The 26,614-nt window shown below is 44.9% G+C and overlaps 1 protein-coding gene across 4 annotated transcripts in view; it reads right to left on the reverse strand.

The window, feature by feature from the left end:
• Positions 1–12,432: 12,432 nt before the first annotated feature.
• Positions 12,433–26,614, reverse strand: part of LOC121569302 (disco-interacting protein 2 homolog C-like) — a 34,413-nt gene continuing 20,231 nt past the window's right edge. For all 4 annotated transcript variants that reach the window (XM_041880132.2, XM_041880131.2, XM_041880133.2 and 1 more), the window contains 16 exons: positions 26,516–26,614; positions 25,948–26,048; positions 25,749–25,829; positions 25,133–25,256; positions 24,930–25,051; positions 23,843–23,954; positions 23,442–23,551; positions 22,934–23,064; positions 22,612–22,780; positions 16,684–16,854; positions 16,480–16,541; positions 16,340–16,397; positions 14,526–14,600; positions 14,084–14,258; positions 13,461–13,584; positions 12,433–13,229 (listed from right to left, as the gene is read on the reverse strand). The exon at positions 26,516–26,614 is cut by the window's right edge and continues 103 nt beyond it. In XM_041880132.2, the coding sequence (XP_041736066.1) occupies positions 12,977–13,229; positions 13,461–13,584; positions 14,084–14,258; positions 14,526–14,600; positions 16,340–16,397; positions 16,480–16,541; positions 16,684–16,854; positions 22,612–22,780; positions 22,934–23,064; positions 23,442–23,551; positions 23,843–23,954; positions 24,930–25,051; positions 25,133–25,256; positions 25,749–25,829; positions 25,948–26,048; positions 26,516–26,614 (1,967 nt within the window). In that variant the 3' untranslated portion in view covers positions 12,433–12,976. The remainder of the gene's footprint in view (positions 13,230–13,460; positions 13,585–14,083; positions 14,259–14,525; positions 14,601–16,339; positions 16,398–16,479; positions 16,542–16,683; positions 16,855–22,611; positions 22,781–22,933; positions 23,065–23,441; positions 23,552–23,842; positions 23,955–24,929; positions 25,052–25,132; positions 25,257–25,748; positions 25,830–25,947; positions 26,049–26,515) is intronic.

Here is a 26,614-nt window from a genome sequence, read left to right on the forward strand (position 1 = left end):
AGAAACTGTGAGGGCGGTTTGTGACAACTGATCTCTCTTCTCCATTAATTTATGGCACTGCGTGCGGTCCCATCACCTCCGTCCATCAGCCTCTACCCGCGCCCTTCTGCCCAAAAAAATAGAATTAGAGTTGGATAAATGTAGATAAACTTGGATTTTTTCGCAAGGATTTATACAGGATACTAACCTCTACATCAAAACCTTCAATCCAAATCAAAATTCCATATCTAAAACCTTGATTTTGAACAGAATTACCTGAATGGATTACTACTACCAAGGACTATCAAGAAGAAACGTCTAACAAACCAAAACCTGCAGAAGAAACCTGGAAATACCATCCAATTTAAGCCTACTAGAATTTGTGTGCCCCCAGGCTTGGAGGGAAGCAAAAGTCATTCAGCTACCTAAGAATAGTAAAGCCCCCTTTATTGGCTCAAATAGTCGACCAATTAGCCTGTTACCAACCCTTAGTAAACTATTGGAAAAAATTGTGTTTGAACAAATACAATGCTATTTTACAGTAAACCAATTGACAACAAACTTTCAGCATGCTTATAGAGAAGGACATTCAACAAGCACAGCACTTACACAAATGACTAATGATTGGCTGAGAGAAATTGATGATACAAATATTGTGGGGGCTGTTTTGTTAGATTTCAGTGCGGCTGGAAAAACGTACGTGTTATGGCTTTACTCCACCTGCTATATTGTGGATACAGAGTTACCTGTCTAACAGAACACAGAGGGTGTTCTTTAATGGAAGCCTCTCCAACATAATCCAGGTAGAATCAGGAATTCCCCAGGGCAGCTGTCTAGGCCCATTACTTTTTTCAATCTTTACTAATGACATGCCACTGGCTTTGAGTAAAGCCAGAGTGTCTATGTATGCGGATGACTCAACATTATACATGTCAGCTACTACAGCGACTGAAATGACTGCAACACTTAACAAAGAGTTGCAGTTAGTTTCAGAGTGGGTGGCAAGGAATAAGTTAGTCCTAAATATTTCTACACCTAAAAGCATTGTATTTGGAACAAATCATTCACTAAAATCCAAACCTCAATTAAATCTTGTAATAAATAATGTGGAGATTGAACAAGTTGAGGTGACTAAACTGCTTGGAGTAACTCTGGATTGTAAATTGTCATGGTCAAAACATATTGATTCAACAGTAGCTAAGATGGGGAGAAGTCTGTCCATAATAAAGCAATGTTCTAGCTTCTTAACAGCACTATCAACAAGGCAGGTCCTACAGGCTCTAGTTTTATCGTACCTGGACTACTGTTCAGTCATGTGGTCAGGTGCCACAAAGAGGGACTTAGGAAAATTGCAATTGGCTCAAAACAGGGCAGCATGGCTGGCCCTTGGATGTGCACAGAGAGCCAACATTAATAATATGCATGTCAATCTCTCCTGGCTCAAAGTGGAGGAGAGATTGACTTCATCACTGCTTGTGTTTGAGAGAGGTGTTGACATGTTGAAAGCACCGAGCTGTCTGTTTGAACGACTGTCACACAGCTCAGAAACCAATGCATACCCCACAAGACATGCCACCAGAGGTCTCTTCACAGTCCCCATGTCCAGAACAGACTATGGGAGGCGGACAGTACTACATAGAGCCATGACTACATGGAACTCTATTCCACATCAGGTAACTGATGCAAGCAGTAGAATCAGATTTTAAAAACAGATACAAATACACCTCATGGAACAGCGGAGACTGTGAAGCAACACAAACATAGGCACAGACACATGCATACACACACATGATAACATACTCTCTATACACACACGTACACATGGATTTTGTGTTGTAGATATGTGGTAGTGGAGTAGGGGCCTGAGGGCACACACTTAGTGTGCTGTGAAATCTGTTATGAATGTAATGTAATGTTTTTTTAAATGCATAACTGCCTTAATTTTGAGGAAACCCAGGAAGAGTAGCTGCTGCCTTGGCAGCAGGTAATGGGGATCCATAGTAAATACAAATACAAATACAAACACAAAACTGAGTGAGTAATGTTCAGTCTGAAGCTAATTCTGAAGCCAAAAAGTAAAAGACAATAATCTCTAGGAAATTGTGTTATGTAAAGTAAATCAGGCTACTAAGCTACCAAGCTGCTAGGACAGAACAGACTTGCCTGCAACTTCAATCAACTGTGAAGTGAGATGTGTGAAGTATCACCAGCCACTCCCCAACCAGCTGAGACCCCCCCAAACAAACCCTGGCCACAAACTATATAGGCTCCCCCAGATCAGATACATGCCCCCCCCATGCCCCACACCCCTGCAGCAAGGACCTCAACATGACAGCCCCGCACATGTGCCCAGTCCGTGAGCAGAGCAACAGGCCCAACCCCCACTAATACACCCGCCCAAGCCCCATCCTGCGACCTAAGAGTATGTATCAGATGCTCAACATGCTCTGCTCACACCTACTGTAATGGTCTGGGCCTTAATCCATTGAAAACAACACTAGACACTATGGAACACAAAGCTTTTACTATCTCATCCTGGAATATACAAGGTCTGAGGTCATCTGCCTTTGGCCTGAAGAGCAGGAACCCAGACTTCATCAAAGACATCGGAAATACAGACATTATCATCCTACAAGAAACATGGTATAGAGGAGACGGACCCATTGGTTGCGCTCTAGGTTACAGAGAGCTGGTAGTCCCATCCACCAAACTACCAGGTGTGAAACAGGGAAGAGACTCAGGGGGTATGCTAATTTGGTATAGAGCAGACCTAACCCACTCTGTTAAAATAGTCAAAACAGGCTAGAAATTAATAAGGAAATTATCTCAACAGAGAAAAATGTCCTCATGTGTTCCACCTACTGTATTTCATCCCCCCAATAGAATCTCCATACTTTAACGATGACAGCTTCTTCATCCTAGAGGGGGAGATCAACCATTTCCAGGCCCAGGGACATGTACTAGTCTGTGGCGACCTAAATGCCAGAACTGGACAAGAACCTGACACTCTCAGCACACAGGGGGACAAACACCTACCTGGAGGTGACAGTATTCCCTCCCAAATATGCCCCCCTAGACAAAACTATGACAAGACAACCAACAAAAACATGTCACAACTCCTGCAGCTCTGTCGCACACTGGGTCTGTACATAGACAATGGTAGGCTTCGAGGAGACTCTTATGGTAGGTACACCTACAGCACATCCCTTGGCAGTAGTACTGTAGATTACTTTATCACTGACCTCAACCCAGAGTCTCTCAGAGCGTTCACAGTCAGCCCACTGACACCCCTATCATATCACAGCAAAATCATTCTACTTGAACAGAGCAATACTCAATCATGAGGCATCAAAGCCAAAGGAACTGCACAATATTAAGAAATGCTATACATGGAAGGAAAGTAGTGTAGAAACCTACCAAAAAAAATTAGCCAACAACAAATTCAATCCCTTTTAGACAAATTCCTGGACAAAACATTTCACTGTAATAGTGAAGGTGTAAACTTGGCAGTAGAAAGCCTAAACAGTATATTTGACCTTTCAGCTTCCTATCAAATCAAAATGTTCAAGCAGACAACCTAAGAAAATGAAAAACAATGACAAATGGTTTAATGAAGAATGCAAAAACCTAAGAAAGAAATTGAGAAACACATCCAACCAAAAACATAGAGACCCAGAAAACCTGAGTCTACGCATTCACTATGGTGAATCACTAAAACAATACAGAAATAGAAGAAGGAACAGCACGTCAGAAATCAGCTCAATGTAACTGAAGAATCCATAGAATCTAACCACTTCTGGGAAAATTGGAACACACTAAAAAAACAACAACACGAAGAGTTATCTATCCAAAACGGAGATGGATAAACCACTTCTCCAATCTTTTTGGCTCTATAACACAGAACAAAGAGCAAAAACATATAAATGACCAATTACAAATATTAGAATCAACTATTAAAGACTACCAGAACCCACTGGAACCCAAAAGTAACATAATGCTCAACACGAGCTAGCGACACCTCCACATGGAACAATAACACACAAAGACATGGGGGAGCAGAGGGAATAATTATACAGAGACTGATGAGGGTATACAGTTGAAGTCGGAAGTTTACATACACTTAGGTTGGAGTCATTAAAACTTGTTTTTCAACCACTCCACAAATTTCTTGTTAACAAACTATAGTTTTGGCAAGTCGGTTAGGACATCTACTTTGTGCATGACACAAGTAATTTTTCCAACAATTGTTTACAGACGGATTATTTCACTTATAATTCACTGTATCACAATTCCAGTGGGTCAGAAGTTTACATACATTAAGTTGACTGTGCCTTTAAACCGCTTGGAAAATTCCAGAAAATGATGTCATGGCTTTAGAAGCTTCTGATAGGCTAATTGACATCATTTGAGTCAATTGGAGGTGTACCTGTGGATGTATTTGAAGGCCTACCTTCAAACTCAGTGCCTCTTTGCTTGACATCATGGGAAAATCAAAAGAAATCAGCCAAGACCTCAGAAAAAAATTTGTAGACCTCCACATGTCTGGTTCATCCTTGGGAGCAATTTCCAAACGCCAGAAGGTACCACGTTCATCTGTACAAACAATAGTACGCAAGTATAAACATAATGGGACCACGCAGCCGTCATACCGCTCAGGAAGGAGACACATTCTGTCTCCTAGAGATGAATGTACTTTGGTGCGAAAAGTGCAAATCAATCTCAGAACAACAGCAAAGGACCTTGTGAAGATGCTGGAGGAAACCGGTACAAAGTATCTATATCCACAGTAAAACGAGTCCTATATCAACATGACCTAGTGGGAATGATAAAAAGAGGAGCGGCGGTGGCTAGAAGGCCGGTGACGACGAACGCCGAAGCCTGCCCGAACAAGGAGATGAGACAGCTTCGGAGGGAGTTGTGACATTGAGACTCTGCGTGCAGAATTCGGCCAAAATATCCTCAGTGTACAATGTAAAACACCAAATACTGCATGCAGCACATTTTTGAATCCAGAAAAGAGACGTTAAATTCTACAACCACCTTAAAAGGAATTGATTCCCAAACCTTCCATAACAAAGCCATCACCTACAGAGAGATTAACCTAGAGAAGTAAGCTGGTCCTGGGGCTCTGTTCACAAACACAAACAGACCCCACAGAGCCCCAGGACAGCAACAGCAACACAATTAGACCCAACCAAATCATGAGAAAACAAAAAGAGCATTATTTGACACATTGGAAAGAATTTACCAAAAAACTTACCAAACTGGAATGCTATTTGACCCTCAACCGAGAGTACACAGTGGCAGAATACCTGACCACTCTGACTGACCCAAAATTAAGGAAAGCTTTGACTATGTACAGACTCAGTGAGCATAGCAGACCTGGCTCTCACTGCCCACAAAATGATGTGGAAACTGTGCTGCACTTCCTGACCTCCTGCCAAATGTATGACCATATTACAGACAAGGGCAACCAGTGAAGAACAAACACCCAGTGGTGTAAAGTACTTAAGTAAAAATACTTCAAAGTACTACTTAAGTAGTTTTTTGGGGTATCTGTACTATTTATATTTTTGACAACTTTTACTTTTTACTTCACTACATTCCCAAAGAAAATTATGTACTTTTTACTTCATAAATTTTCCCTGACACCCAAAAATACTTGTTACATTTTGAATGCTTGGCAGGACAAGAAAACTGTCTAATTCACACACTTATAAAGAGAACATCCCTGGTCATCCCTACTGCCTCTGATCTGGCGGACTCACTAAACACATGCTTTGTTTGTAAATGATGTCTGAGTGTTGGAGCGTGCCCCTGGCTATCTGTCAATTTAAAAAACAAGGACATGGTTTGCTTAATATAAGGTATGTGAAATGATTTATACTTTTACTTTTACTTTTGATACTTATGTACATTTTTGCAATTACATTTACTTTTGATACTTAAGTATATTTAAAACCAAATACTTTTAGACTTTTACTCAAGTAGGATTTTACTGGGTGACTTTCACTTTTACTTGAGTCATTCTCTATTAAGGTATCTTTACTTTTACTCAAGTATTACAGTTGGGTACTTTTTCCACCACTGCAAACACCATTGTAAATACAACCCATATTTATGTTTATTTATTTTCCCTTTTGTACTTTAACCATTTGCACATCATTATAACACTGTACATAGCCATAATATGACATTTGAAATGTGTCTATTCCTTTTAAACTTGTGAGTGTAAAGTTTACTGTTCATTTTTGATTGATTATTTCCCTTTTATTTACTATCTATTTCAGTTGCTTTGGCAATGTAAACATATGTTTCCAATGCCAATAAAGCCCTTTGAAAATTGAGAGAGAGAGAGATTGAGAGAGAGCGAGAGAGAGAGAGAGAGATGGAGAGGCAAAGATAATCAGTTCTCTAAAAGTTATTTTGTTTGTTTGGACTAGGACTCTGAGGTATGAGTTGAGGGTCACAGTGAAGGACATGTAGCCTACCTGCCTGATGGGTCATCTCTCCCTCCTCTACCCCGTTCAGCTCACAGCTCTATCACAGTGACCTCTATCGGCCTTCACCTGAACTACACTCTACATGCTTGTAGCCTTAGGAACCAGATACAGTGAGGGAAAAAAGTATTTGATCCCCTGCTGATTTTGTACGTTTGCCCACTGACAAAGAAACGATCAGTCTATAATTTTAATGGTAGGTTTATTTGAACAGTGAGAGACAGAATAACAACAAAAAAATCCAGAAAAACGCATGTCAAAAATGTTATAAATTGATTTGCATTTTAATGAGGGAAATAAGTATTTGACCCCCTCTCAATCAGAAAGATTTCTGGCTCCCAGGTGTCTTTTATACAGGTAATGAGCTGAGATTAGGAGCACACTCTTAAAGGGAGTGCTCCTAATCTCAGCTTGTTACCTGTATAAAAGACACCTGTCCACAGAAGCAATCAATCAATCAGATTCCAAACTCTCCACCATGGCCAAGACCAAAGAGCTCTCCAAGGATGTCAGGGACAAGATTGTAGACCTACACAAGGCTGGAATGGGCTACAAGACCATCGCCAAGCAGCTTGGTGAGAAGGTGACAACAGTTGGTGCGATTATTCGCAAATGGAAGAAACACAAAATAACTGTCAATCTCCCTCGGCCTGGGGCTCCATGCAAGATCTCACCTCGTGGAGTTGCAATTATCATGAGAACGGTGAGGAATCAGCCCAGAACTACACGGGAGGATCTTGACAACGATCTCAAGGCAGCTGGGACCATAGTCACCAAGAAAACAATTGGTAACACACTACGCCGTGAAGGACTGAAATCCTGCAGCGCCCGCAAGGTCCCCCTGCTCAAGAAAGCACAAATACAGGCCCATCTGAAGTTTGCCAATGAACATCTGAATGATTTAAAGGAGAAATGGGTGAAAGTGTTGTGGTCAGATGAGACCAAAATCGAGCTCTTTGGCATCAACTCAACTTGCCGTGTTTGGAGGAGGAGGAATGCTGCCTATGACCCCAAGAACACCATCCCCACCGTCAAACATGGAGGTGGAAACATTATGCTTTGGGGGTGTTTTTCTGCTAAGGGGACAGGACAACTTCACCATATCAAAGGGACGATGGACAGGGCCATGTACCGTCAAATCTTGGGTGAGATCCTCCTTCCCTCAGCCAGGGCATTGAAAATGGGTCGTGGATGGGTATTCCAGCATGACAATGACCCAAAACACACGGCCAAGGCAACAAAGGAGTGGCTCAAGAAGAAGCACATTAAGGTCCTGGAGTGGCCTAGCAAGTCTCCAGACCTTAATCCCATAGAAAATCTGTGGAGGGAGCTGAAGGTTTGAGTTGCCAAACGTCATCCTCGAAACCTTAATGACTTGGAGAAGATCTGCAAAGAGGAGTGGGACAAAATCCCTCCTGAGATGTGTGCAAACCTGGTGGCCAACTACAAGAAACGTCTGACCTCTGTGATTGCCAACAAGGGTTTTGCCACCAAGTACTAAGTCATGTTTTGCAGAGGGGTCAAATACTTATTTCCCTAATTAAAATGCAAATCAATTTATAACATTTTTTACATGCGTTTTTCTGGATTTTTGTTGTTGTTATTCTGTCGCTCACTGTTCAAATAAACTTACCATTAAAATTATAGACTGATGTCTTTGTCAGTGGGCAAACGTACAAAATCAGCAGGGATCAAATACTTTTTTCCCTCACTGTATGTCCCATCAGAGTTACTCTGATGAATTCCTGTAAGGAGAAGAGAGGGAGAGAAAACAGAGAAGAGGAGAAGAGAGGGAGTAACGAGAAGAACAGAGAAAAGGACAGGGGGAAGAGAGTAGACTGAGAGGAGAGGAGAGAAGAGTACAGGATAGAGTGAAAAGAGGAGAAGAAGAGAGGAGAGGGAAGAGGAAAAGGAAGAAAGGTGGACATTCCAGTGATAAACCCATCTCAGCTGTGTTCTGTCAACCTCACAGATCATTCAGTCATTTACGAGTTTAATGTGATGATGAAGAATGATTTTATAGAAATACAACATTCGTATGACTTTGAGAGAGAGAGAGAGAGAGAGAGAGAGAGAGAGAGAGAGAGAGAGAGAGAGAGAGAGAGAGAGAGAGAGAGAGAGAGAGAGAGAGAGAGAAAGAGAGAGAGAGAGGAAGAGAGAGAGAGAGAGAGAGAGAGAGAGAGAGAGAGAGAGAGAGAGAGAGAGAGAGAGAGAGAGAGAGAGAGAGAGGAAGAGAGAGAGAGAGAGAGAGAAGAGAGAGAGAGAGAGAGAGAAAGAGAAAGACAAGATGGAGAGTGATAGTCTCACATCTTTGGACGTGCATGTCCAATGAGAATCACATCTTTCTAACTAACATTCTATAATAATGTTATTGACTTGTCCTTTACTTGTAGTTGTATAAAGTAGACAACCCACTCGGATTGGAGATATTTTAAAGACGTTTCCTAATTTATGACGTCCATCACATTTTCTGTATTCACAGTTCCAGGTGAACACTATGAGCATTTATTGATGTCACTTCTTAAATCCACTTCAATCAGTGCCTTTGAACGGGGTCAGGTAGTACAGTGGCTTGTGAAAGTATTCACCCCCCTTGGCATTTTTCCTATTTTGTTGCCTTACAACCTGGAATTTAAATGTTTTTTTTGGGGGGGGGGGTTGTATCATTTGATTCATTTGATAGCAAAGGGGGTGAATACATATGCACGCACCACGTTTCCGTTATTTATTATTTCGAATTTTTTGAAACAAGTTAATTTTTCATTTCACTTCACCAATTTGGACTACTTTGTGTATGTCCATTACATGAAATCCAAATAAAAATCCATTTAAATTACAGGTTGTAATGCAACAAAATAGGTGCCAGGACCCCCGGTTTGAGTGTGTCAAGAACTACAACGCTGCTGGGTTTTTCACACTCAACCGTTTCCTGTGTGTATCAGACGGAGCTGCTCTTCCTCCCGGGGAAGGACTGCCCGTTCCATGATCTCGCCATCACGGTTGACAACTCCGTTGTGTCCTCCTCCCAGAGTGCGAAGAGTGCGAAGAGCCTTGGCGTGACCCTGGACAACACCCTGTCGTTCTCCGCTAACATCAAGGCGGTGACCCGATCCTGTAGGTTCATGCTCTACAACATTCGGAGAGTACGACCCTGCCTTACACAGGAAGCGGCACAGGTCCTAATCCAGGCACTTGTCATCTCCCGTCTGGATTACTGCAACTCGCTGTTGGCTGGGCTCCCTGCCTGTGCCATTAAGCCTCTACAACTCATCCAGAATGCCACAGCCCGTCTGGTGTTCAACCTTCCCAAGTTCTCTCACATCACCCCGCTCCTCCGCACACTCCACTGGCTTCCAGTTGAAGCTCGCATCTGCTACAAGACCATGGTGCTTGCCTACGGAGCTGTGAGGGGAACGGCACCTCCGTACCTTCAGGCTCTGATCAGTCCCTACACCCAAACGAGGGCATTGCGTTCATCCACCTCTGGCCTGCTGGCTCCCCTACCTCTGCGGAAGCACAGTTCCCGCTCAGCCCAGTCAAAACTGTTCGCTGCTCTGGCACCCCAATGGTGGAACAAGCTCCCTCACGACGCCAGGACAGCGGAGTCACTCACCACCTTCCGGAGACATTTGAAACCCCACCTCTTTAAGGAATACCTGGGATAGGATAAAGTAATCCTTCAACCCCCCAAAAAAAGTGGTTACCCCACTGGCTATAAGGTGAATGCACCAATTTGTAAGTCGCTCTGGATAAGAGCGTCTGCTAAATGACGTAAATGTAAATGTAAATGTATCAAGAACGGTGCACAACCTAAAGGACATCCAGCCAACTTGACACAACTGTGGGAAGCATTGCGATCAACATGGGCCAGCATCCCTGTGGAACGCTGTTGACACCTTGTAGAGTCCATGCCCCGACAAATTGAGGCTGTTCTGAGGGCAAAAGGGGGTGCAACTCAATATTAGGAGGGTGTTCCTAATGTTTTGTAGACGCAGTGTATGCGATCGTATACAAATGTAAGCAAGGTTTGAAATGATTATGTTTTAGACAAATATCTATTTGGGCTTCTTGTGGTCAATTTCCCCTTGACCAACCGCGCAAGAAAAGAAAACCTGCGCTACTATTTCAGGTTTGGTTTGGTAAAGGGAACGGATCCTAGAACTTGTGCAACTCCTTTCTCTTTCCGCTGAGCACCACTTAAAGTATGTGAACCAATAACAGCACACCAGACGCGGCTTAACCAATCAAAGCACTTTATTGCACTGTATAGTGTGATGTTGAGCCAATGGAAGGCTCTTATAAAAGTGTCATTTTTATATTTTCATCATGTGTACAAAACAGTCACACATACCTGTACCGTACAAAATTAACACTATTTACACACACACGCACCGCACGCACGCACGCACACACACCGCACGCACCGCACCGCACGCACGCACACACACACACACACACACACACACACACACACACACACACACACACACACACACACACACACACACACACACACACACACACACACACACACACACACACACACACACACACACACACACACACAAACACACACACACACACCATGCAGTCTCTCTCACCTCTCTAGTTTCTGGACCAGGCTTAACCCTACCCACAAGACTCCTCTCTCTCTAACACACAGTCAGGGGCTGATGGTACCATCTCCATTCTCTAGTACAGAATAACAAGCAAAGAAATACATCATGATATGCATGTTTTTCATACATGTCATCATATTATAGCTCTGAGACAAAAGTAGCTGATAGTGTTGTGATTATGATGATAAAACAAACTCAGGAGTCTGAATGTAAACAAAGCAATAATAGCAAACATGAGTGTTGCCCTGGAGGCAGCTCTGCAGAGTGGTCACTAGCTGACATAACCACAAAGTCATAACATCTGATTTTAAACCTAACCCTAACCCTAATCTTAATCACACTGCTAACCCTAATGCCTAACCCTAACCTTAAATTAAGACCAAAAAGGACATTTCTGTTTTCATGAATTTTTACGTTATAGCCAATTTTGACTTTGCAGCTGGCCCATCTAGCGGAAACCACTCAGTTCTGCCTCCAGGGCAAGACTCATGGCAATAAACATCAACCTGAAATTATGTTTTTCACAGAAAAGTTATAACTGATAACCTATACGATGCCATAAGTGATAATTTTATGACTGATATATACATTTATTCCAAACCCTTTTGTTTTCTCTTTGTTAGAACACTTCACATCCCAAATGGCAGCTTATTCTGTATATAGTGTCCTATTTTTGACCACGGTCCAAAGTACTGCACCTTAAAGGGAAAAGGTTAACATTTAGAATGAATCTTGTGTTTCTGGTCCAGAGCTGGGCTTTACAACTCCTTTTAGAATGTATCTTGTGTTTCTGGTCCAGAGCTGGGCTTTACAACTCCTTTTAGAATGAATCTTGTGTTTCTGGTCCAGAGCTGGGCTTTACAACTCCTTTTAGAATGAATATTGTGTTTCTGGTCCAGAGCTGGGCTTTACAACTCCTTTTAGAATGAATATTGTGTTTCTGGTCCAGAGCTGGGCTTTACAACTCCTTTTAGAATGAATCTTGTGTTTCTGGTCCAGAGCTGGGCTTTACAACTCCTTTTAGAATGAATCTTTTGTTTCTGGTCCAGAGCTGGGCTTTACAACTCCTTTTAGAATGTGCTACTTACTGGGCTCTCTTAGCAGAATCGCATATTACGATACTAAAATGCTTCCAACGGTCAAACAATGTGGGATAGAACCAATGGTATACTTCTAACAGGTTAACTTGGCATTTAGGAGTCAATTGGTTTTAGGAAACAAATAGTTGAGGATGGATGTGATTCTTATAAGAGGAGTGCACTGTATCACACACACACACACCCACCCACACACACACACACACACATACACACACACACACACACACACACACACACACACACACACACACACACACACACACACACACACACACACACACACACACACACACACACACACACACCTGTGTAACAGGGCTAGTCCTCTCTGTTTTAGTTCTCTCCATATAGATCATTATGTTTATGTACAATATTTATATTTATACACTAATCTGAACCCCCTGTCTTTTTCTGACAATATACTTTAATAACGTTATTTTCTATGTCTATTTCATTAAGAAAACAGATATGTTCAGAGATATTTTCTCTCTCTCCTAACTCCTAACAACAACAACCAGTGGTGTAGTCAGTACACAGTGTTCCTCTAAGGCTTTGTACAGCGACTTCCTGTCTAGGTGTCGGGTTTAACCGGGGGTGCAGACACAGCCATACCTCCACTACAGCACAACTAAAGGAACAGACAACAGGTACCACACCATATGACCATATGCAGATTCAAAAATACAGTAGGTCTTGATTTGAAATGAACAACACACAAAACCCCTTCTCTTATGTCCACCCCTGGATGGGGCGGATGGGGGGGATGGGTGCGGATGGGTTACATGTTATAAGCCACGTAGATGGGGTCTAGCTGGTCCTGTAGGAAGCCGTCTCGGAGGTGCATGCGCTGCTTCTCTCCACGAGAGTTGATGGGGATCACCCCGATGTCCGTTACCACGACGACCCCAACGATGAGGTAATGCTCCTCCAGCACCGCCTTGGTCACCATGGGAACCAGGTCCAGGGCTTCCTGCTCCGAACCTTCTAGTTCTACTACGACTACCAGCAGGTTAGTCCAGGGAAACACCGCACTGTCGCATAACACACACACACACACACACACACATACACACACACACACACACACACACACACACACACACACACACACACACACACACACACACACACACACACACACACACACACACACACACACACACACACACACACAGAGATGAGTGATTTGGAACTGTAGTGTTTATACCTATATAAACAACAGAGATAGAAACAGCTGTTGTTTTGGGTGTACAGTGACATACCACTCCATGATGCTCTTGTGCGTCCTGATGACGGAGGTCTCTATGTCTATAGGATGGTACCTCATCCCCCTCAGCTCCATGGCCTCCTCCAACGCACCCACCACATACAGAGCATCATGTCTCTCTGGGGAGGGAACACAGAGAAAGGGTGAGTGTGTGTGTATGTGTGTGCGCGCATAATGTGTGTCTGTGTATGTTTTTATGTGTGTTTTTGTTTGTGTGTGTGTGTGTGTTTGTGTGGGCGTGTTTAACTATAATAATAATAGTAAACGAACAAACATTTGACCAACTGGGGACATTTTGTTGGTCCCCACAAGGTGAAATGCTATTTCTAGGGGGTTTAGGGTTAAGGTTAGAATTAGTGTTAGGGTTAGAATTAGGTTTAGGGTTAGGGTTAGCAGCTAGGGTTAGTTTTAGGGTTAGAATTAGGAGCTAGGGTTAGGTTTAGGGTTAGGGTTAGTTTTTCCGGTTAAGGTTAGGGTTAAGGTTAGGGTCAGGGTAAGAGTACGGGTTAGGTTTAGGATTATGTGTTAGGGAAAATAGGATTTGAATGGGACTGAATGTTGTGTCCCCACAAGGTTAGTTGTACAAGACTGTGTGTGTGTGTGTGTGTGTGTATATACCTCCGCTGGCGTCGGTGAGTTCAGTACGTCGTAAGAAGCCCAGGTATCCGGTGCGAGCCCAGATGGTGGATGTGTCTCCGAAGCTGAGTCTGGAGGTGAAGTGATCAGACTGAAGGACATCCTCTCCATAACCACTGTAATATCCACTGCCGTTATGGGCACTGTGCACCCAGATCTATAGAGAGAGAGAGAGAGAGAAAGGAGAGAGAGGAGAGAGAGGAGAGAGAGAGAGAGAGAGAGAGAGAGAGAGAGAGAGAGAGAGAGAGAGAGAGAGAGAGAGAGAGAGAGAGAGAGAGAGAGAGAGAGAGAGAGAGAGAGAGAGAGAGAGAGAGAATTATAATTGAATTTCAATAATCTTTACTGGGGCAACATAAAATCATGAAACAAGTTTAATAAATCAATAAATCAATCCGTTTGTGTATGTGTGTGTGTGTGTGCTGACCTCTCCTAGGTGGGAGTCTCCAAGTGGTCCCTTGGTCTCTGGGTTGGCGATGATGATGCGGACACCAGGTAGGATCTGAAACAGTCACCATGGTTACGTGACAACGCCATGTACAGCATATAGCCTATGAGCCATTCTGGTCTATGTGTAGAGAGGTGAAGCTGAACCACACAGTCAGGAGCTCTAGAAGCTGTCTTACTGAACCACACAGTCAGGAGCTCTAGAAGCTGTCTTACTGAACCACACAGTCAGGAGATCTAGAAGCTGTCTTACTGAACCAGAAAGTCAGGAGCTCTAGAAGCTGAGTCTTACTGAACCACACAGTCAGGAGCTCTAGAAGCTGTCTTACTGAACCACACAGTCAGGAGCTCTAGAAGCTGAGTCTTACTGAACCACACAGTCAGGAGCTCTAGAAGCTGTCTTACTGAACCACACAGTCAGGAGCTCTAGAAGCTGTCTTACTGAACCACACAGTCAGGAGCTCTAGAAGCTGTCTTACTGAACCACACAGTCAGGAGCTCTAGAAGCTGTCTTACTGAACCACACAGTCAGGAGCTCTAGAAGCTGAGTCTTACTGAACCAGACAGTCAGGAGCTCTAGAAGCTGTCTTACTGAACCACACAGTCAGGAGCTCTAGAAGCTGAGTCTTACTGAACCACACAGTCAGGAGCTCTAGAAGCTGTCTTACTGAACCACACAGTCAGGAGCTCTAGAAGCTGTCTTACTGAACCACACAGTCAGGAGCTCTAGAAGCTGAGTCTTACTGAACCACACAGTCAGGAGCTCTAGAAGCTGAGTCTTACTGAACCACACAGTGAGGAGCTCTAGAAGCTGAGTCTTACTGAACCAGACAGTCAGGAGCTCTAGAAGCTGTCTTACTGAACCACACAGTCAGGAGCTCTAGAAGCTGTCTTACTGAACCACACAGTCAGGAGCTCTAGAAGCTGTCTTACTGAACCACACAGTCAGGAGCTCTAGAAGCTGAGTCTTACTGAACCACACAGTCAGGAGCTCTAGAAGCTGAGTCTTACTGAACCACACAGTCAGGAGCTCTAGAAGCTGTCTTACTGAACCACACAGTCAGGAGCTCTAGAAGCTGTCTTACTGAACCACACAGTCAGGAGCTCTAGAAGCTGAGTCTTACTGAACCACACAGTCAGGAGCTCTAGAAGCTGTCTTACTGAACCACACAGTCAGGAGCTCTAGAAGCTGTCTTACTGAACCAGACAGTCAGGAGCTCTAGAAGCTGTCTTACTGAACCACACAGTCAGGAGCTCTAGAAGCTGAGTCTTACTGAACCACACAGTCAGGAGCTCTAGAAGCTGTCTTACTGAACCAGACAGTCAGGAGCTCTAGAAGCTGAGTCTTACTGAACCACACAGTCAGGAGCTCTAGAAGCTGAGTCTTACTGAACCACACAGTCAGGAGCTCTAGAAGCTGTCTTACTGAACCAGACAGTCAGGAGCTCTAGAAGCTGTCTTACTGAACCACACAGTCAGGAGCTCTAGAAGCTGTCTTACTGAACCAGACAGTCAGGAGCTCTAGAAGCTGAGTCTTACTGAACCACACAGTCAGGAGCTCTAGAAGCTGTCTTACTGAACCACACAGTCAGGAGCTCTAGAAGCTGTCTTACTGAACCACACAGTCAGGAGCTCTAGAAGCTGTCTTACTGAACCAGACAGTCAGGAGCTCTAGAAGCTGTCTTACTGAACCAGACAGTCAGGAGATCTAGAAGATGAGTCTTACTGAGTCTTAGTACTCTACAGTCATGAAACTTTCTGATGCTAAATGTTAAAACATAACACAAGACCCACCTTTCCTGACTCCATGAGAGGGAGACTGTGAGGAGAACCTCTCTCCACCAACCGCACCCTGAGAGACAAACATACACACTGTTATGCAAGTTAATTGGTTGATCTGATTGGTTGTTGCTGTGATTGACAGTTAGACATACCTATCATGTCGCAGAGCTCTCATGTCCACGTACACTGTAGTAGGGTCTGGTCCGGAGGTGCCCTGTAACCAATCACAGCACAGAGTGACCATATTATTTCTCTCTCGCGCACACGCACACACACACACACACACACACACACACACACACACACACACACACACACACACACACACACACACACACACACACACACACACACACCTGCAGACAGATAGCCAGGTTGACCCTACAGCCGAATGCTGTGCTGACAGATCGGGGGTGCAGGCCCAGGTCTTTAAACAGCTTGGAGAAGGAGTGTGTTAGAGACATCCTGGGTCTCTCCTCTGCTACCACAACACACGCCCTCACACGGGACAGATCCAGACCCCGCGCCTGGAGAGGGAAAGGAGGAGAGAGGGGGAAGAGAAGAGGGGTACACAACATTTCAATCTTTACCTCCCTCTCATCCTACCCCATCCTCCCTCATCCTCCCCCATCCTCCCTCATCCTCCCTCATTCTCCCTCTCATCCTCCCTCATCCTCCCCCATCCTCCCTCATCCCCCCTCTCATTCTCCCTCTCATCCTCCCTCATCCTCCCTCATCCCCCCTCTCATCCTCCCTCTCATCCTCCCTCATCCTCCCTCTCATCCTCCCTCATCCTCCCTCATCCCCCCTCTCATCCTCCCTCATCCTCCCTCTCATCCTCCCTCATCCTCCCTCATCCTCCCTCTCATCCTCCCTAATCCTCCCACATCCTCCCTCATCCTCCCTCTCATCCCACATCCTCCCTCATCCTCCCTCTCATCCTCCCTCATCCTCCCTCATCCCCCCTCTCATCCTCCCTCTCATCCTCCCTCATCCTCCCTCTCATCCTCCCTCATCCTCCCTCATCCTCCCTCAAATCCTCCCTCATCCTCCCTCTCATCCTCCCTAATCCTCCCACATCCTCCCTCATCCTCCCTCTCATCCTCCCTAATCCTCCCACATCCTCCCTCTCATCCTCCCTAATCCTCCCACATCCTCCCTCATCCTCCCTCTCATCCCACATCCTCCCTCATCCTCCCTCTCATCCTCCCTCATCCTCCCTCATCCCCCCTCTCATCCTCCCTCTCATCCTCCCTCATCCTCCCTCTCATCCTCCCTCATCCTCCCTCATCCTCCCTCAAATCCTCCCTCATCCTCCCTCTCATCCTCCCTAATCCTCCCACATCCTCCCTCATCCTCCCTCTCATCCTCCCTAATCCTCCCACATCCTCCCTCTCACCCTCCCTAATCCTCCCACATCCTCCCTCATCCTCCCTCTCATCCCACATCCTCCCTCATCCTCCCTCTCATCCTCCCTCATCCTCCCTCATCCCCCTCTCATCCTCCCTCTCATCCTCCCTCATCCTCCCTCTCATCCTCCCTCATCCTCCCTCATCCTCCCTCAAATCCTCCCTCATCCTCCCTCTCATCCTCCCTAATCCTCCCACATCCTCCCTCATCCTCCCTCTCATCCTCCCTAATCCTCCCACATCCCACCCCCATCCCCCCTCTCATCCTCCCTCATCCTCCCTCTCATCCTCCCTCATCCTCCCTCATCCTCCCACATCCTCCCTCATCCTCCCTCTCATCCTCCCTAATCCTCCCACATCCCACCCCCATCCACCCTCTCATCCACCCTCATCCTACTGACGACTATATAAAGCTGCTGTTTGTTCCTGGATCTGTTCCCTGTGTGTGTCTCAGTGAGTCAGCTTCCAGTTTCCATGGCGATTTCCATGGCGAAAGTTAATCTCTTCAAATAAACTCAGTCTGTCCATCAGCAACCAATCAGACAACACCTCAGGCCACAAACACGCGGTTTACTGAGTCAATTCAAAGACATTACAACAAGCACTTGATTTAGTTCTCCCTGCATGTGAACTGTGTGTGTTTGTGGATGTGTGTAAGAGTTCTCATTCTCAGCCCGAACCCGATGGGGCCCGACGGCCAGTCCGGGCCTCAAAGTCTCTGAATTGATTTGTGCCGGGCGGGTTTCAGGATTGCCGTGTTACAAAATAAAAACTGTCTGTCTGCGCACCTTTTACTGCTGCTCTCTGTCTCAGTAGCAGATACTAGCAGCGCCACCATTCCAATATTGGCTGGGCCAGAGAAATTAGTGGTCATGATGAAACTTATTTTTCTGATCATTGAAATTTTTCAAATTGTGATACGAATAGACTAAAGTGCACTCAGGCGAATGATGATCCACAAGACCAAACAGGCAGCACATCTCAGAATCAGGAGAAGCACATATTCCAATGTCATCTGTTAAGGCAGATACATCCAAATGAAAAGTACCCTATAATGATTGCCCTGCTAATGTGCCTTTGCTGGACCTTTGAAAGTAGACCCATAACTGATCCAAATGTAATTTCGGAATTAAAACATGCATTCAAAACACAGGGCTTTTGAGCCATTATTCAAATGGGTGTTTGACAGAAAATCTAGTTATTTATTTAGGACTATTGATTCATTATTCAAGGCTCCCTTTGTTCTTTCATTGTCAAAATAAAATGCTTGATTATATTTAAAGGCATGAATGACTCATATGCTGTGTAATGACATGAATGAATGATTGACTGATTATAATGAAGTAAGTTACGTTAGAACAGGGCGCGCTCTCACTGCCCGATGGTGGATAGATTATATATGACTACTATAGCCTATACGTGACTCAAGAGCAAAATAATACACTTGATTTAGGCTACATTATCACATGTTAAATGTTTCTGATCAGTGACAGATGAGCAAACAAATAGATGAATGATACCTCCTCCACGTATTCACCCAGCCAGAGATCAATCAGCCTAACCAAATATACAGATGGATGGATATACAGTGAAACAAAATCACATTGATTGATAATCAGACTTTTGGTCGGCAGTTGGACAGGCTACTACGTGAGTGAAGAGCAAAATTCATTTGTTAAGTTACATAACATGCTAGCAAAATGTTCTGATCAGCTAATATATGAGCAAACTGGAATAAAGATGATCATGAGCACTCACCTTAATTTAGCTAGCATTTCCCCAGCCTAACTGTTACCAAATATCCAAACGGAGATTCAGTGAAAACACAAATTTGACATTGATTGATTTATCAAGACGAGTCCCCACGCTTGTCTTAAAGCAGTGCGATGGCGCTGTCCCAATCAAAATGGCGCTGAAATGATCATTGACCACACACGGCTATTGCTTTAAATTAGTATAACGGTTGGATGTGACTTTGGGAGTTTCAGTATAAGCAACAATTTGATACATGCCTTCAATTGCGTTTATTCCGATATTGTCGTCATTCAGTTGATCATAACTGAGTTTTCCTCTCTCTGTGCTTTTCTAAGACAACAAATGTTTCCTCGTCTCCTCACTTTGCTGCCGCCCGCCTCCGCCGCATTGTTCTCAACACCAGTTTAAATCAATATACTTTTTTCTAGAAATCAGGTTTTTTTTTCGCATTCGGGCACATTTCTGTGATGACAGACTGGGCCTGGGCTTCAGCTCAATGGGGCTTCGGTAAGACTGGGCGAATTTTCAGGCAAGACGAGAACTCTTGTGTGTGTACGATGAGAACTCTAGTATGTGTACGATGATAACTCTAGTGTGTGCACGATGAGAACTCTAGTGTGTGTACGATGAGAACTCTAGTGTGTGTACGATGAGAACTCTAGTGTGTGTACGATGAGAACTCTAGTGTGTGTACGATGAGAACTCTAGTGTGTGTACGATGAGAACTATAGTGTGTGTACGATGAGAACTCTAGTGTGTGTACGATGAGAACTCTAGTGTGTGTACGATGAGAACTCTAGTGTGTGTACGATGAGAACTCGAGTGTGTGTACGATGAGAACTCTAGTGTGTGTACGATGAGAACTCTAGTGTGTATACGATGAGAACTCTAGTGTGTGTACGATGAGAACTCTAGTGTGTATACGATGAGAACTCTAGTGTGTGTACGATGAGAACTATAGTGTGTGTACGATGAGAACTCTAGTGTGTGTACGATGAGAACTCTAGTGTGTGTACGATGAGAACTCTAGTGTGTGTACGATGAGAACTCGAGTGTGTGTACGATGAGAACTCTAGTGTGTGTACGATGAGAACTCTAGTGTGTATACGATGAGAACTCTAGTGTGTGTACGATGAGAACTCTAGTGTGCATACGATGAGAACTCTAGTGTGTGTACGATGAGAACTCTAGTGTGTGTACGATGAGAACTCTAGTGTGTGTACGATGAGAACTCTAGTGTGTATACGATGACAACTCTAGTGTGTGTGTACGATGAGAACTCTAGTGTGTGTGTACGATGAGAACTCTAGTGTGTGTACGATGAGAACTCTAGTGTGTGTATGATGAGAACTCTAGTGTGTGTACGATGAGAACTCTAGTGTGTGTACAATGAGAACTCTAGTGTGTATGATGAGAACTAGCGTGTGTACGATGAGAACTCTAGTGTGTGTACAATGAGAACTCTAGTGTGTATGATGAGAACTAGCGTGTGTACGATGAGAACTCTAGTGTGTGTGTACGATGAGAACTCTAGTGTGTGTACAATGAGAACTCTAGTGTGTATGATGAGAACTAGCGTGTGTACGATGAGAACTCTAGTGTGTGTACAATGAGAACTCTAGTGTGTATGATGAGAACTAGCGTGTGTACGATGAGAACTCTAGTGTGTGTACAATGAGAACTCTAGTGTGTATGATGAGAACTAGTGTGTGTACGATGAGAACTCGAGTGTGTGTACGATGAGAACTCTAGTGTGTGTACGATGAGAACTCTAGTGTGTATACGATGAGAACTCTAGTGTGTGTACGATGAGAACTCTAGTGTGCATACGATGAGAACTCTAGTGTGTGTACGATGAGAACTCTAGTGTGTGTACGATGAGAACTCTAGTGTGTGTACGATGAGAACTCTAGTGTGTATACGATGACAACTCTAGTGTGTGTGTACGATGAGAACTCTAGTGTGTGTGTACGATGAGAACTCTAGTGTGTGTACGATGAGAACTCTAGTGTGTGTATGATGAGAACTCTAGTGTGTGTACGATGAGAACTCTAGTGTGTGTACAATGAGAACTCTAGTGTGTATGATGAGAACTAGCGTGTGTACGATGAGAACTCTAGTGTGTGTACAATGAGAACTCTAGTGTGTATGATGAGAACTAGCGTGTGTACGATGAGAACTCTAGTGTGTGTGTACGATGAGAACTCTAGTGTGTGTACAATGAGAACTCTAGTGTGTATGATGAGAACTAGCGTGTGTACGATGAGAACTCTAGTGTGTGTACAATGAGAACTCTAGTGTGTATGATGAGAACTAGCGTGTGTACGATGAGAACTCTAGTGTGTGTACAATGAGAACTCTAGTGTGTATGATGAGAACTAGCGTGTGTACGATGAGAACTCTAGTGTGTGTGTACGATGAGAACTCTAGTGTGTATACGATGAGAACTCTAGTGTGTATACGATGAGAACTCTAGTGTGTGTACGATGAGAACTCTAGTGTGTGTACGATGAGAACTCTAGTGTGTGTACGATGAGAACTCTAGTGTGTGTACGATGAGAACTCTAGTGTGTATACGATGAGAACTCTAGTGTGTGTGTGTACGATGAGAACTCTAGTGTGTGTACGATGAGAACTCTAGTGTGTGTACGATGAGAACTCTAGTGTGTATACGATGAGAACTCTAGTGTGTGTGTGTGTACGATGAGAACTCTAGTGTGTGTACGATGAGAACTCTAGTGTGTGTACGATGAGAACTCTAGTGTGTGTACGATGAGAACTCTAGTGTGTGTACGATGAGAACTCTAGTGTGTGTACGATGAGAACTTTAGTGTGTGTACGATGAGAACTCTAGTGTGTGTACGATGAGAACTCTAGTATGTGTACGATGAGAACTCTAGTGTGTGTACGATGAGAACTCTAGTGTGTGTACGATGAGAACTCTAGTGTGTGTACGATGAGAACTCTAGTGTGTGTACGATGAGAACTCTAGTGTGTGTACGATGAGAACTCTAGTGTGTGTATGATGACAACTCTAGTGTGTATATGATGACAACTCTAGTGTGTGTGTACGATGAGAACTCTAGTGCGTGTACGATGAGAACTCTAGTGTGTGTGTACCTTCAGTGTCTCTGTCTGCAGGCCCAGTCCTTTAGTGCAGAGCTCCATGACGCTGTAGGAACAGAAGGTGTCTCTGACTCGGAGCTGGCTGACAGCTAGCAGCCACAGGGCTGGGTTAGACTCCAACTCTACTGGAGGGATCAGGATCGACTGATGGCCACTGTATACACTGGAGAGAGAGTTAAGAGGTTAGAAAGGGAATGCAGTTGTTGGACATTGAAACAGTTGTTGATTTGGTGTGTGTGTGTTCGTGCATGCGTGCCTCTGTACATGTGTGTATGTCACGGTGTGTGTGTGTGTGTGTTACGGTGTGTGTGTGTACCTGCAGAGACACCAGAGGACGAAGCCCAGGCCGCAGTAGGGGTCGAGACAGATGGCTACCTCTCTGGAGGGATACAGTTCACACTGCAGCTTCACCGACCGACAGAACGCTCCCACCGCATTATGGGACATCTACACACACACACACACACACACACACACACACACACACACACACACACACACACACACACACACACACACACACACACACACACACACACACACAGATGACCCATGTTAGCCACTAGGCATAGCAGGGGATAAGAGGCAGGGATGAAGGTCAGAGGTTAGGGCTTAATGTTACCTGTAGTCCAGCCAGCATGCCAGTAGTGGACACACTGAAGTCCAGGTAGGGTTAAAGGTCAGAACAGAGGTTAGGGGTCAGAAGTTAGGGGTTAATGTTACCTGTACTCCAGCCAGCATGCCAGTAGTGGACACACTGAAGTCCAGGTAGGGTTAAAGGTCAGAACAGAGGTTAGGGGTCAGAAGTTAGGGGTTAATGTTACCTGTACTCCAGCCAGCATGCCAGTAGTGGACACACTGAAGTCCAGGTAGGCCAGGGCTTCAGGGTTACAGGGCTTATGCAGCGCTGGAGGCTTCTTCTTTGGCAGGTCATCTGATAACACAATAATATTCAGTTATACACCAATACAAACATCCATCTAACAGTCTGACAGATACAGTACAAACATCCAGCTAACAGTCTGACAGATACAGTACAAACATCCAGCTAACAGCCTGACAGATACAGTACAAACATCCAGCTAACAGCCTGACAGATACAGTACAAACATCCAACTAACAGCCTGACAGATACAGTACAAACATCCAGCTAACAGCCTGACAGATACAGTACAAACATCCAGCTAACAGCCTGATAGATCTAGAACATGTGGTCAGGGCTGACCTGTGTCCAGGACGGGAGGCCAGTTCCTGATGTCCACTGTGGCGACCGCCTCCTTAGACCGCAGCAGCTTACAGATGACCGCTGTGGTCATCACACAGGCCGAACGACTGACCTGGAGGGAGAGAGAGAGAGAGAGATGAAGGAAGAGAGAGAGAGATGAAGGGAGAGAGAGAGATAGATTAATGGAGAGAGTGAGAGAGAGAGATGAAGGGAGAGAGAGAGATAGATGAATGGAGAGAGCGAGAGAGAGAAATGAAGGGAGAGAGAGAGATAGATAGATGAAGGGAGAGAGATAGATAGATGAACGAGAGAGAGAGAGATAGAGATGAAGGGAGAGAGAGAGATAGATAGATGAAGGGAGAGAGAGAGATAGATAGATGAAGGGAGAGAGAGAGATAGATGAACGAGAGAGAGAGAGATAGAGATGAAGGGAGAGAGAGAGATAGATGAAGGGAGAGAGAGATAGGTGAAGGGAGAGAGAGAGATAGATGAATGGAGAGAGCGAGAGAGAGAGATGAAGGGAGAGAGAGAGAGATAGATGAACGGAGAGAGAGAGAGAGATAGAGAGAGAGAGATGAAGGGAGAGAGAGAGATAGATGAACGAGAGAGAGAGAGAGAGATAGAGATGAAGGGAGAGAGAGAGATAGATGAAGGGAGAGAGAGATAGGTGAAGGGAGAGAGAGAGAGATAGCTGAACGAGAGAGAGAGAGAGAGAGAGAGATGAAGGGAGAGAGAGAGAGAGATGAAGGGAGAGAGAGAGATGAAGGAGAGAGAGATAGATGAACGGAGAGAGCGAGAGATAGATGAACGGAGAGAGAGAGAGAGATGAAGGGAGAGAGAGAGAGAGATGAAGGGAGAGAGAGAGATGAAGGAGAGAGAGAGAGAGAGATGAAGGGAGAGAGAGAGAGATATGAAGGGAGAGAGAGAGATAGATGAATGGAGAGAGAGAGAGAGGAAGGGAGAAAGAGAGATAGATGAAGGGAGAGAGAGATTGAACGCTACTACATTCTCTTTCTCTTTTACCCCCTCTCTACCAGTTGCCTGGGCAGCATTGACCTCTAGTTTACCACAGTAATTGATCTCTCACCTCTACGATCATCTTGACCGTGGGCAGGGTGGTTGAGATGTTCTGTGGGTGGGGCGGTCGGACTGTGATGGGAACACAGCCAGCGTACAGACAACCGTAGAACGCTGCAATCAGGTCTATACCTGTAACACACATAGGAGAGTGAAGTGAAGAGTGTATTTGGGCATACACACATGCTGTCTGTGTGTGTGTGTGTGTGTTACCTGGTGGGTAGACCAGTGCTATGTGGTCTCCCTCCTGTAGTCCTCCTCTCTCCAGCAGCAGAGCAGCAACTCTCTCTGCCCTCTTATGGAGCTGAAGACACGTCAGAGAGCTAGACACTGCTCCCTAGCGAGAGAGAGAGAGAGAGAGAGAGAGAGAGAGAGAGAGAGAGAGAGAGAGAGAGAGAGAGAGAGAGAGAGAGAGAGAGAGAGAGAGAGAGAGAGAGAGAGAGAGAGAGAGAGAGAGAGAGGGAGAGGGGAGAGAGAGAGAGAGAGAGAGAGAGAGAGAGAGAGGGAGAGGAGAGAGAGAGAGAGAGAGAGAGAGAGAGAGAGAGAGAGAGAGGGAGAGGGAGAGAGAGAGAGAGAGAGAGAGAGAGAGAGAGAGAGAGAGAACGATGTGTGAACATATGTTTCCCATGCCAATAAAGCCCCTTGAATTGAATTGAATTGAATTGAATTGAGTGAGAGAGAGTGAGAGTGAGAGAGAAAGAGAGAGAGATGGAGAGATAGAGTGCAATCAGAACTCGAAGTGCAATCAGAGTCCTTAACAAATCCATGGTATAAGTGTGTGTGTGTGTGTGTACATGCGTGTGTGTTTGTTTGTGTGTGTGTGTGTTACCCGGGAGCTAAGCAATGTGTAGAGGATGTGTTCAGGCGTAGTCTGAGATCTCCACTGCAGCACCTCTGACAGGAACAGGAACTACAGGACACACAACAGGATATGCCATCACAGACGCTGTAATAACTATAATCCATCACAGTTTAAAACACATTATAAAATCCTCTGTGTGTGTCAGGGGGAAGATGATGTGTGTTACCTGGTCATTGTCATCAGTCTGCCCCAGGTCTCTGCCGCTGGCCATAGCGATCCTCTTCCCAGACACCAGGTTCCCCACCATCACAGAGGCAGGACCAATCTCTACAACACACACACACGAGGTCAGGACACGTCCAATACATTATTTGAATGACCAGATACAACAAGCAGCTTGAGAGCTATAAGAGCTCTAACTATGTTCTTCAGGTTTCCGGCAAAGTTGCTTGTCATCGTTCACTAAATCAGCTCTGCTAAACGAGCACACTCTCTCTCTCTCTCTAACTCCCTCTCTCTCTCTAACTCCGTCTCTCTCTCTAACTCCGTCTCTCTCTAATTCTCTCTAATTCTCTCTAATTCTCTCTCTCTCTCTAACTCTGTCTCTCTCTAATTCTCTCTCTCTCTCTCTCTCTCTCTCTCTCTCTAATTCTCTCTCTCTCTCTCTCTCTCTCTCTATTCTCTCTCTCTCTCTCTCTCTCTCTCTCTCTCTCTCTCTCTCTCTCTCTCTCTCTCTCTCTCTCTCTCCTCCCTCCCTCCCTCCCTCCCTCCCTCCCTCCCTCCCTCCCTCTCACCTGGTTGTTTCTGTCGTGGTTTGGGCAGGTTGGTAACACAGGTGTGAGGACACATGAGGACGTTACAGGGATGCAACCCCCCCTCCAGGTACAGCTGTT

The sequence above is a fragment of the Coregonus clupeaformis genome, chromosome 7, assembly GCF_020615455.1.
Source record: "Coregonus clupeaformis isolate EN_2021a chromosome 7, ASM2061545v1, whole genome shotgun sequence".
Classification (NCBI taxonomy): domain Eukaryota; kingdom Metazoa; phylum Chordata; class Actinopteri; order Salmoniformes; family Salmonidae; genus Coregonus; species Coregonus clupeaformis.